We start from the raw sequence: 12,221 nt of genomic DNA on the forward strand, positions 1-12,221 counted from the left end.
TATCATTAAAGATTAATTTCCAAGTCTACCACTAACATAAATACAAATTTATTTTTTCCCAAATTATGACAAATAAGAAAATCAGTTGATTTTGAATGCCTAATTTTTTCATATCAATATTCCAAACCAAATCATCAACTTTATGTAAAGAATTCTAAACATCTGCAGAAAAAAGATACCTCCATATATAAAGAATTAATGTCTAGGTCATATTCACTCACTCCAAGTACCTGATCCATTGTATTTTAAAGACGTGATGACAACATCAGCTATAATATAAAACCTAGAAATACATATAGATCAATTTCCACAAATACATAAAACATAAAATTTGGTATCGTTACTAAAAATGATAAATATACAAGTATAAACAGGCAGTGTTTTTTGGTAACTTGAACAGTTAAGAGTCAATGGGAAAATGTGCCTCACTTGTTCATTAACTTTCTTTTCCTTCTCCAACTCTTTTTCCATGTCCTCCAATTCTCTATCTTTTTGTTCCAATTGCTTTTCAAGCTGGCGAATTTCATCACGTAAAAACCGAGTGTCACGTCCACCTGCAGAGTGCTGTGCCATCTGAAAGTAATAAACCAGAAGTATAAATTAATTCCATTACATTTGGAGATTCAAATGAATCAACAGCAAACAAATAATTATCTCGACTTTTAAATTTTACTATAATCAGGTGTTTAAAATCAAGTTGCTTAAAAACCATTTTTATTAAGCTTATTTAGGCTTAGTTACAACCCTTTAAGCTCTTCCTAAGCCGAAGGCAATGGCAAGCCACTCCAGTACTCTTGCCTAGAAAATCCCGTGGATGGAGCAGCCTGGTAGGCTGCAGTCCGTGGGGTCACTAAGGGTCGGACACGACTGAGCGACTTTACTTTCACTTTTCACTTCCACACATTGGAGAAGGAAATGGCAACCCACTCCAGTGTTCTTGCCTGGAGAATCCCAGGGACGGGGGAGCCTGGTGGGCTTCCGTCTATGGGGTCACACAGAGTCGGACACGACTGAAGTGACTTAGCAGCAGCAGCAGCAAGCCACCCAGAGCTACAAAGAATTAAGTGTCAATCACTCAGATTCTGTTATAACCAAGCCACAGGCATCAGGGTAAACTGCAAAGGCATATAATGGTCTATGAAATGAACTATTTAGGCTTTCCCTGAGTATCAGAGCTCTGAAACACCACCAGAATCCACCTGAGCCTCCACCCTAGTCACTGACACATGGAGCTTTTAAGCAGCCCTTCCCCTCATATCACTGACTCATATTTGCTGCTGCTGCTGCTAAGTTGCTTCAGTCGTGTCTGACTGTGCGACCCCATCGACTGCAGCCTACCAGGCTCCTCCGTCCATGGGATTTTCCAGGCAAGAGTATTGGAGTGGGTTGCCACTGCCTTCTCCGACTGACTCATACTTATACCAGTGCTATCTAAAAGAACTTTTTAGGATAATGGAAATGTTCTCTGCACTGCCACTATATACATGTGTCTACTGAGCACTTGAAATGCAACTAGTACAGCTAATGAACTGAATTCTTAATTTAAGTTGTAATTAATTTAAATGCTAACAGCCACACATGGCTAGTGCTATCATATCAGACATCCAGATTTAGATTACCTTTAAAATCGTGCAGCAGACTAAATACATTTTGCTTCATATTCCAGTTACTTTGGGTCAAGGTCGAAAACACCAAAAATCCTCTGGTCCTCTAACCTGTCTCTAAGTCATCTCCCTGCCATTCAGCTCTGTTATTCTTCTATGTTAACCAAATTTTCATACTCTTTACCTCCCTCAAAAAGCTTTCCATTATGCTCTCAAAGAAAATCTTCTTCCAAGATAAACTAGTATTTTACTTCCCCAGTCTTTCCACTGACTTATCCTTTCTATCTCCTTGCTTTAGCTATAGTTTGGCTCTTTTAGTACACTACTTCATTTGGAACTTTTTCAGCTTGGAAATGCTTATTCTTTCACATCTCATATACCTAGTGGTTAAGAAAAGGTTTTGATTTACCCCAAACTATAACTTCTAGACAATCATTCCTCTGCCATCCTGGGAAAACTCCTCCTGCTGCTTTGCATCTCACATTTAAATGCTAGCCAGCTTTCTCATCACTATCTATTCATGGTTGTAGCAAACTACCAACTTCCCAGTCATTCCTTCACAAAATTCACTGAGAAACTTTGGCACATGGCTCATAGTCTTCTATCAAAAGTCCCCAAGCAATTTCTACACATATGTAACTTTCATTCTGGACTTTTTTTAAACTCTCTTCTTGTCTGCATTATAGCCTCACACTCCCATCCCCATACCAGGACCCTGTCCAAGCAGACACATTCTTCAATTATTCACAAAACATCTTCCCTTTTACTTCACAAAACCCTTTAATCCCTTGACTCCTCTTCTCCTTAATCTCTCCCTAACCTCCCAATCTTGATTTCCTTGCCTATTTAGCTTTTTATAATCACCGCTTGAACCAGTATCTCCAACTGCCCTAATCTGCTATTCTGTAGCAGGTGCCCTGCTGAACACTAAAACGGACTTGATCTGACTCCGTTAACTCACTTGTGCTTGTGCTTAGTTGCGTCTGACTCTCCATGACCCTTTGGACTATAGCCCACCAGGCTACTCAATTCGTGGGATTTCCCAGCAAGAATACCAGAGTGGGCTGTAGCCCACTTTTTCTGGCTGGGAAAATCCCACAAACTGAGGATCAAACCCATGTCTCCTACATCTCCTGCATTGCAGGCAGATTCCTTACCCACTGAGCCATTGGGGAAGCTCTCATAATTCAATTAACAAGTACTTGTTGAGAATGACTGGTATTTCCCTAGACGCTGGATATACAATAAGGAATACAAAATAAAACCATCTGAATCCATAGAGCTAATATATGAAAGAACCAAGATCTGAACATTCCATATCCTGAAATCTCCAGTTCATTCTCCATATAGTTTAGGTTTTATCCGACTTCCTTAAAGTTTGACTATACATCTCCCATTCTTAGCAGATGACCTCTTCATCCTCTCAAATTCCAGGCACTAAACCTACCAACATGAAAAGCTTCTGTAAACATCCATTCTTCTTTCCTTCCAAGTACAAAGGAAAAAAGGTCCTTCCTCCTTACAAAGACTAATCCATTTGTATCACATTCTTTCCAAACGTCTCCATAATTTCAATGTATTCAGTTCCTTCACTGAAATTTATGTTCACATTTTGGCTCTTGGCTTTCTAAAAAGCTCCTCTTCTCCTATACATTTCTGTCACTGTTCCTCAAATTCCAACATGCCTCACTACACCTCAGTAATAGTAATCTCTCTGTACATTTCTCTAGACTGTAAGCTCCATGAGGTTACTCAACATTTTTATTTTCTTCACAATTGGATGTGCAATCCTTAATAGAATTTAAGGTACATAAATAGGCATGCAAAATACATACTGAACAAATAATTATAAACACAGTATCATTCCAGTGATTTTCCAGCCAAACATAATGAAAAAACTTGAAAATGATAATACTTATGACAATTATACCTCAAGGAATACAAAAGAACATACCTCTAGTTCATTTTCCAGTTTCATTACTTTAGTTTTTAATTGATTTTCTATTAAAAAAGATAAATGTTTGAATTGGTTAGATCTCAAAACAAACTTTTAAATAAATTTCAACAAAATAATAAAATTAATTTTTAAAGTCTATCATATTTATAATAAGGTAACACAAAAAAGTAACTATTTTGTACATTTTCCATGAAACATGAGTTCTAGAAAAATCTTTCAAAATAAACTATACACATTTTATAGACTCTATATTAAAGTTGATTCTCTATTGCTTAGTGAATAAATGGAATCCACTCTTTAACACCACAGTAATCCTTTCTCTAAGGCACTTACCAAATTTTGCTTGTTCTTCTCCGGCTTTTTCAACTTCTTCCAAAGCTAGCTCTACTTCTTGAGCTTTCATCTAGACATTAATAAGAGTTATTTCAGTATGCCTTTATATCAGAATATAAGCACTAAAAATAAGAATTTAGTTTTATTTACTATCCTACTACTTAGCACCTGCAATGCCTGGCACAAGGAGACATTCTGCAAATATCTGGTGAATAAATAGGTGAATTTCTTACTTAAGGCTATAACTTCCAGATTCCTAGAAGTTTGAAACATCTTTGATTCCTCTTTTTCCCTCAAGTCTTATATCAAGCATTGCAACTTTCCCTTTGTAATGTTTTCAGCTATCTCTTTTTCTAATTTTCATTACTCTAGCCCAATGTCTAACTTCTTACATAATGTTATGTCTAAACTGCTTCAATTCTCTCCAATGTGTCATTTAACATAACTAATTTAACCTTCTGAAGGCAACTGTATAGCTCAAAAACCTTTAACAGCTTCTAACTGTTGAGCATAAGATATGCCTTTAAGGCCCTGGACAGCCTATTCCAAATTACATCCAACATTTGTTTCTTCCACAACCTGCTATAAACTTTCTGCACGTGTCTCCTCAAATGTAAAGAATATGCATATTTTCTATCCCTAGTTTTCATTTACGGAAACTTTCAGCTCTAGAGGGCTTCCCTGGTGGCTCAGCTGGTAAAGAACTGCCTACCACGTGGGATACCTGGGTTCAGTCCCTGGGTTGGGAAGATCCCCTGGAGATGGGAAAGGCTACCCATTCCAGTATTCTGGCCTGGAGAATTCCATGGACTATACAGTCCATGGGGTCACAAAGAGAAGGACTGGACTGAGCGACTTTCACATACGAACGTAAGACATCCCTATGCTTTTAAAAACACAACAATTCTGTTTCCCCCACACATTATTTTAGGAACTTTAGCTGTCAATTAGATTTTACAAAGTGTTTTAGAGATTAACTTATCTAATAAGAGATTCTTAAGCTTTCTCTAATAGTCAAAGCTATTATTAAAGTACTGCATACAAACCTTCATAAGTGATTGAGTAATTCTAAAAAGGTGTATCATATTTTCTTGACTTTCACTTTTTAGCTCATTTACTTCCACCTAAGTAAAGAGAAACCAACAATTTCATATTTTATAATCCTTAAACAAAATATAAGAATTCTTTCAGTTGTACCATTCAGTGATTTCAGGGACAATTTAAATTAATCATATTTGTATGTATGTATCTATGCTTTATCAATTAAGTACCTTGGATAAGGAAATCAATAAATTATCTGCCAATTCTTCTTGACGAGGCAGCTCATCTGGGTCAACCTTTCTTATTTCTTTCCAGTTTATATTAGGTGGCATCTTGAATTCTTTCACTGTGCTTTACCTTCTGTAACAAAACAAGTAGGCATTAGCATTTACAAGGTAAGTAGCATTACTGTTTTTACAGTAATTTAAAGTTGTTACAGATAATATTGTTACAACTCTCTAAAGTGTTTGCAAAAAGCTATTGCTTCTTAATTGTGTCACAGATATGTCGATTAAATAGCCTGTATGAAAAGTACAGCAGTTGCAACAAATCATCAGATATTTTTATCGGTCAAATAACTTACGAAGGCTTTCACGCTTAAACTAATCTAAGTCAGAACTAAGATTCTGAGTCCCGCTCCTCCACGCCCCCTCACCACCAGGGCGCTCGAACACCTAATGCTGCCAAGCGCGGGGGTGCTTGGAAGGCTGAAATTGCGCCCCGATTCTGAGAAACAAGAGCTAGGATTTTAAAAAAAGAGAGAGAGAGCAAATATACGATTGAAACGAGTGCAGTTGGGCCTGGGAAATAAGGGCTGCAGCGAAAGGAAAGCAAACCGATTGCGGACAGGAGGCTAAGGAACTGGGAAACTGAGCTGTTGTCTGTCTGAAGCCCGAAGGTTAAAGAACCTGCGTGGGAAGAGACTCTCGGTTTGCGCTCACCAGGATCCACCTATCTAGACCAAACCTGGCAACCAGCGGCGGCCTCTCAGCCACCGTACCCACTCGGCGCGGCCCAGCCGCCAAACCTGACCGCTCTCCAGCGCTGTTCCTATCGGACACCGGATCCCGCCAACTGGTCCGGAGCGAGTAATAGCGACGGCGGCTGCTAGGCGACACCATTCCCCACCCCGCCCAGGCCGCAACAAGAGCCCGGATGCTCGCGATGCCTACATTTCACGACCGTGGGTGATGCTTTACGTTCAGTCCTCCGCGAGTTCCCCGCACTGTGTGTTAAGGACGAAGTGAAGGCGTGAGGTAAGGACTCCAAATCCCAAAATGCAGCTCTGCTTGGAGGCCGGGACTTTTTGGACGAGGCTGGCTCTGAGAAGCGGAGGTAGGCCGTTCCCGGCGTGCAGTGCGGACGGCTGCGGCGGTACCGAGGTGCGGGGGAGCCGCCCGGAGGCGGGAGGCGCAGCGGCCGAGGCGTGTCTGCGCTGGTGACCTGAAAGAGGCCGAACATGACTGTGCCTTCGGTGGCGTCGCTCGCCGGACCGCTCTTCCCGAGGTTTCTCTAAGTCAATCCCTGGTGGAACTGCTCCCAGGTGAGGTCGGGCTATTGGTTAGTGGCTGGGGAGGAGTTGACGGGAGCGGTCCCGGGTGAGAGGAGCTCCTGCCTTCGGGGCTGAGGGGCCCAGCCGGAGTCTGAAGAGGTGGGAAGACGCCGCCCTCTCCTTGGGCGTTCGCTGGCGACGCCCTGGGTGGTGTCCTGTGTAAGAAGGCAGAAGTTTTAGCATCTTCGACTTCACCGCCTGTCTCTGTACAGTGGAGTGGGGCCCGCGAGCTTGGTCGGGGGCGAGTGAGGATTTGGGAAGAGGACACCGCATCCTCCGACCTCTGCCGCCTTACCTGTAGCCCCATTATCTTCGCGGGTTGTCGGACTTGAAGATTGAGAGAAGGTTCCAGAGAGGAGAGGTTAGAACTTGCCCAGGCCACTGCTAGGGGGTAGAAAGAGAAGGCACCTCTGTACTCACCAGCCCTGTTGCTGTCACTTGCTTGGTGACCAAGGGTGGCTTTCCCTGACAACTGCCTTCTTAAACGCTTGCAGCTTTTCTTTGTGCAAGTTTTGCCCATTGGGCTGCTCTCAGCCATTCTAGAATGTGATACGCCGCTAGGAAAACTTTCTTAAGTTGTAGACTTGAAATACAAATACATTTTCAGCTGTTTGGACCAGTGCCTCCATCTTTTTTACATTTTAAGCACTTTCTTCCATTTGCTAACTATAATTGATACCGAAGTTTACTTTTGAAAATAATTTCTTTCCAAACCGTTCAGTAGAAAATAAGAAAAACAATTTTGTGATCCATTTAGAGACATTCATCGGATTTGTAGTAGTGGTCATTTTGTCTAGTCGTTTACTGAAAGATGGTATGCCAAACACTGTTCATTAACCCTTTTTTGACTATGCCCTATGTCCCCGTAAATTATCTTATAAATGAAAGTTTGTGCCTGTTGACAGATCTGTTCTTTGTTTCTGTCAGTTTGCTTTTTTTAGATCCCACATATAAACGAGATCACAGTTGTTTTTCTTTATCTCTCTGACATTTCACTTAGCATAATGCCATCATGTTCCATCCATGTTGTCATGATGTCATAAATGGTAAGATTCCTTTTTGTGTGTGTCTGAGTAATATTGCATTGTGTGTCCATACTATTAATACATTTTCTTTATCCGTTCATCCATGCATTTATACTTAGGTTGTTTCCATGGGTTAGCTATTATAAGTAACGCTGAATGAATATCTCTTCCAAAGAGTGATTTAGTTTTCTTCGAATATATACCCAGAAGTGGAACTGCTGGATAGTATGGTAGTTCTGTTATTAAGTTTTTGAGAAACCTGTATCATTGTTTTCTGTGATGGTTTCATCAGTTTGCATTCCCACCAGCCATACACAAGTGTTCCCTTTTCTCTACATTTTTGCCACCAATACTTATCTCTTGTCTTTTTGATGATAGTCATTCTTACCGGGTGTGAAGTAATTGATACTCTGTAGTTTTGATTTTCATTTTCCTGACTTTGCGTGATTACGAGCACCTTTTCATGTACCTGTTGGCCATTATATGTCTTTGGAAGAAGTTCCTGTGCCATTTTTGGATCAGGTTTTGTTTTTTGTGATTGAGTTGTATGAGTTTTTATTTAGAACATTAACCTGTTTTCATATCTATTTTTGCAAATATGTTCTTCCATTCCATGGATTTCCTTTGTTATGTGAAAATGTTTTAGTTTGACATAGGACCATGTATTTTTTGTTTTGTGCTTTGGTTCCAAATCCAAAAAGTCATTTCCAGGACCAATGTCGGGGAGCTTATCCCCTATTTCTACTGGAAGGATTATGGTTGTCGGTTGTATGTTCAATTATTTAATCCATTTTGAGTTGATTTTTGTGAGTGAAGTAAAACAGGGGTTAGTTTCATTCTTTTGCTTGTGGTTCTGTTTTCTCAAAACCACTTATTAAAGAGGCTATTCTTTCCCCGTTGTATATTCTTGATTCTTTTATTTCTGGCCTCCTGAGTCTGTTCTAATAATCTGTGTATTTGTTTTTATGCTAGTTGCAAACTGTTTTGATTACCGTAGCTTATTCATTATTTCATTTAATCTTCTTAATAATTCAGTGAAATAGCTGCTTATATTGTTCTCATTTTCCAACTAAGAAACCAAGGCTTGGAGAGTTTAAGAACTCTGCTGAGTATACAGGGTTATCATTACCATCTTTCTAAATTCCATATATATATGCGTTGCTGCTGCTGCTAAGTCACTTCAGTCGTGTCCGACTCTGTGTGACCCCATAGACAGAAGCCCACCAGGCTCCCCTGTCCCTGGGATTCTCCAGGCAAGAACACTGGCGTGGGTTGCCATTTCCTTCTCCAATGTGTGAAAGTGAAGTTGCTCAGTCATGTCTGACTCATAGCGACCCCCTGGACTGCAGCCTGCCAGGCTCCTCTGTCCGTGGGATTTTCCAGGCAAGAGTACTGGAGTGGCTTGCCATTGCCTTCTCCTATATATATGCGTTACTATACGTATTGGTGTTTTTCTTTCTGGCTTATTTCACTCTGTGCAATAGGCTCCAGTTTCATCCACTTCATTAGAACCAATTCAAATGTATTCTTTTTAGTTGCTGCTCCATTGTGTATATGTACCACAGCTTTCTCATCCATTGGTCTGCAGATGGATATCTAGGTCACTTCCATGTCCTGGCTATTACAAACAGTGCTGCGATGAACATTGGGGTACACGTGTCTCTTTCAATTCTGGTTTCCTCGGTGTGTATGCCCAGCAGTGGGGTTGCTGGGTCGTATGGCAGTTCTATTTCCAGTTTTTTAAGGAATCTTCACACTGTTCTCCATAGTGGCTGTACTAGTTTGCATTCCCACCAACAGTGTAAGAGGGTTCCCTTTTCTCCACACCATCTCCAGCATTTATTGCTTGTAGACTTTTGGATAGCAGCCATTCTGACTGGCGTGAAATGATACCTCATTGTGGTTTTGATTTGCATTTCTCTGATAATGAGTGAATGTATAGGCATAAGGTTGTTTCTATTATTTATATTCTTAATGCTTCTGTGAGTAATTCCCATTTTGAGTATTGTTTATTTGCAAGATTTTTCTTGTTGATTATTGTTACCTGATGTTTCCTTTTTTAGAGAAGCTTTTTAAGGCAGCTTTGACTCTGTTGAGACTCTCACTTTTATCTTTATTTTTATTGCATTAATACCTGGTATATATTAGTTGCTTTATTTTTTTATGATTATTCTGTTTATTTTGCTAACTTTTTAAACTGGTTGTATACATGTATAGTCATTGCTTTTCCTTTTTACGTAAAGTCTACTACATTTAAGGCCTCGGTCGATAATGTTTTCCATATCCTGTAGGTTTTAAGACTTTGTATTTTTGTTATCTTTCTGTAATGATGTTGTTTTTAAATGCCATGTACTCAGTGAGTGATATAAACACATTGTAAATTTCAGTTTTCTAATAAAAATTTTTGAAAAAAATAAAAAGAACTATGCTCAGACTCGAATAATATGATTGCACACAAATTTTTCTGGTTAAAGGATATGTTTATAACTGATATATGGCTTTCTCTTGCATGCTGGAGACCAATACTTGTGCTTATTTCTCTGTCTTGCTGTCTCCATTAAAATATGTATTCTGATTACATAACTTTGTTTACTTAAGAATTTGAATTAAATATTCTTCATGCTTAGTGTTTTCGGTGTATAATTTAGCAGGGGAAGGCAGAGAGGAAAGCTAGTGCTTCTGAAGCACATATGTGATTTACTGTGCTTAAATCTACACACTTTTGTAGTAGTAATCTGTTACTTTGACTGCAGCACCTGATTTTTGTTCTTGTTTTTTCATTTATTTCAACTGTTATTTTCTATTTATTTATTATTTTTGTTCTGTCTGTTTTAGTCTTTTCTACCTTGACCTCGCCTCACTTTCTTATTCACATTTAAGGTACCTGTCCGAGTACAGGTTCAGAAAACCTAAAGTAATTTTGTAATAATTAATGAAACTAAAGTTACAACCCACATCTCAATTGCAGTACTGATTAAATGCAAAATCTTGCTTAATTTTTATGACTTTGTTGTTGTTCAGTCTCTTAAGCCATGTCTGATTCTTTGTGACCCCATGAACTACAGCATGCCTGGCTTCCCTGTCCTTCACCATCTCCCAGAGTTTGCTCAAACTCATGTCCATCGAGTCAGTGATGCCATCCAACCATCTCATCCTCTGTCACCTCCTTCTCCTTCTGCCCTCAGTCTTTCCCAGCATCAGGGTCTTTCCCAGCAAGTCAGCTCTTCACATCAGGTGGCCAAAGTATTGGAGCTTCAGCTTTAGCATCAATCTTCCCATGAATAATCAGGGTTCGTTTCCTTTAGGATTGACTGATTTGATCTCCTTGCTGTCGAAGGGACTCTCAAAGAGTCTTCTTCATCAGCACAGTTAGAAAGCATAAAATCTTCGATCCTCAGCCGCCTTTATGGTCCAGTTCTCACATCTGTACAGACTACTGGAAAGATCATAGCTTTGACTCTTCGGACCTTTCTAGGCAAAGTGATGTCTCTACTTTTTAATACACTTTACTTGTTCTAACAGTGTTTTCGGGCTTATTCAATCTGCTAGACACTGGGGATGCAGTAGGAGATGAGTTAACTGAGGTCTAGGCTCCAATGCACTGTAGTATGTTTGTGCCTTACTGGGCAAAGAAATTTAGCTCAGGTTCTAGTTCAGTCACTCCCTATGTATAATTTTGAGGAAAAGCCCTAAAACCCACTATTATTCTTTGTGTAGTTTTCTAAATCATTCAATTTTCACCAAGAGAAGGGATTTATATGATAGTTTTATAAATGGTTTTACTATAGGAGCACTTGCCTTCTTTCATCTCTTTGGTTTTATGAGCACTTTTATCTTCCCAGAATCACTTCACAAGAAAGACTTGCCTTTTATGATTGCTACTTCTGTTCTCTGTACCAACCAATCTACATTCTAGATGTAATTTCTATCCCTTTTATGCTACCTTATCAAGAAAAAGAATAGTAACTTACTTTCCAGTTTCTAACATAAAGCATGGTGTTGAAAAATTTAGTCTCTACTGTGTACAGAAAATGTTTTGCTTTGCCTTACACTCATGGAGAGGAATCAGTGTGCAGCAAGCAAACACTCGTCTTCTCTCAACATGAGGAGACTGGAAAGATTAGTAGGAGTCAGTGTGAATACAGACAGACCATGCAAGCCGAAGTTTTACTTTTGAAGAAGATATAATCATGAAATTACTGAGCTGAGAAGACGTTCCTCTCCAGGCTAAATACTCCCAGGTTTCATATAATACAAATATTTCATAAAATAGTCCTATAGATTTCTTTTTTTCCGTGATTGTATTGTTGGGGTATTAGGAAGAGTGAACACTCAGTACAATTTGGAAGGAATTACGTTGTTTTCTATGTTCGTAATGTGCTTATGAGTGGTCAGTTGCATTTGGATTCTTTGCATATAGTGACACCTCATTTGGTAAGCCAATCAGTCTTTCCATCCACTCACACTGTGCATCTGTGTGAATATGCTTTTGTGCCTAGGAAAAGAACTGAAAGTTCCCTTTGGTCTGTTTGTGCTGCCAACAGAATACCATAGATTCGGTGGTTTATAAGCAATAGGAATTTCTCACAATTCTGAAAACTGAGAAGTCCAAAATCAAGGCATAGCAGATTCAGTATCTAGTGAGGATCTGGTTCATAGCAGGCATCTTTTCACAGTGTCCTCACTTGGCAGAAGGGGCACGGGATCTC

General features: G+C 39.6%; 2 protein-coding genes across 6 annotated transcripts in view; one reads left to right on the forward strand and one right to left on the reverse strand.

Moving 5' to 3' along the window:
* The window catches only part of CEP290 (centrosomal protein 290), a 90,202-nt gene extending 84,202 nt beyond the window's left edge, over nucleotides 1–6,000 (reverse strand). For 2 of the 5 annotated variants that reach the window (XM_088836842.1, XM_088836841.1), the window contains exons 1-5: nucleotides 5,166–5,989; nucleotides 4,941–5,018; nucleotides 3,895–3,964; nucleotides 3,559–3,605; nucleotides 430–573 (exon numbers count right to left, since the gene is read on the reverse strand). In XM_088836842.1, coding sequence (XP_088692968.1) covers nucleotides 430–573; nucleotides 3,559–3,605; nucleotides 3,895–3,964; nucleotides 4,941–5,018; nucleotides 5,166–5,267 — 441 coding nt within the window. In that variant the 5' untranslated portion in view covers nucleotides 5,268–5,989. Of the gene's footprint in view, nucleotides 1–429; nucleotides 574–3,558; nucleotides 3,606–3,894; nucleotides 3,965–4,940; nucleotides 5,019–5,165 lie in introns of all 5 variants that reach the window. The other 3 variants (XM_088836840.1, XM_088836839.1, XM_088836844.1) reach the window with 3 other exon arrangements.
* Nucleotides 6,001–6,052: 52 nt separating this feature from the next.
* The window catches only part of TMTC3 (transmembrane O-mannosyltransferase targeting cadherins 3), a 52,261-nt gene continuing 46,092 nt past the window's right edge, over nucleotides 6,053–12,221 (forward strand). Inside the window, exon 1 of the mRNA XM_055394671.2 lies at nucleotides 6,053–6,478. The gene's annotated coding sequence lies outside the window, so the exon portion shown is untranslated. The remainder of the gene's footprint in view (nucleotides 6,479–12,221) is intronic.

This window comes from Moschus berezovskii, chromosome 6 (genome assembly GCF_049115385.1).
Source record: "Moschus berezovskii isolate FMDL1 chromosome 6, NW_MosBer_1.0, whole genome shotgun sequence".
Lineage (NCBI taxonomy): Eukaryota > Metazoa > Chordata > Mammalia > Artiodactyla > Moschidae > Moschus > Moschus berezovskii.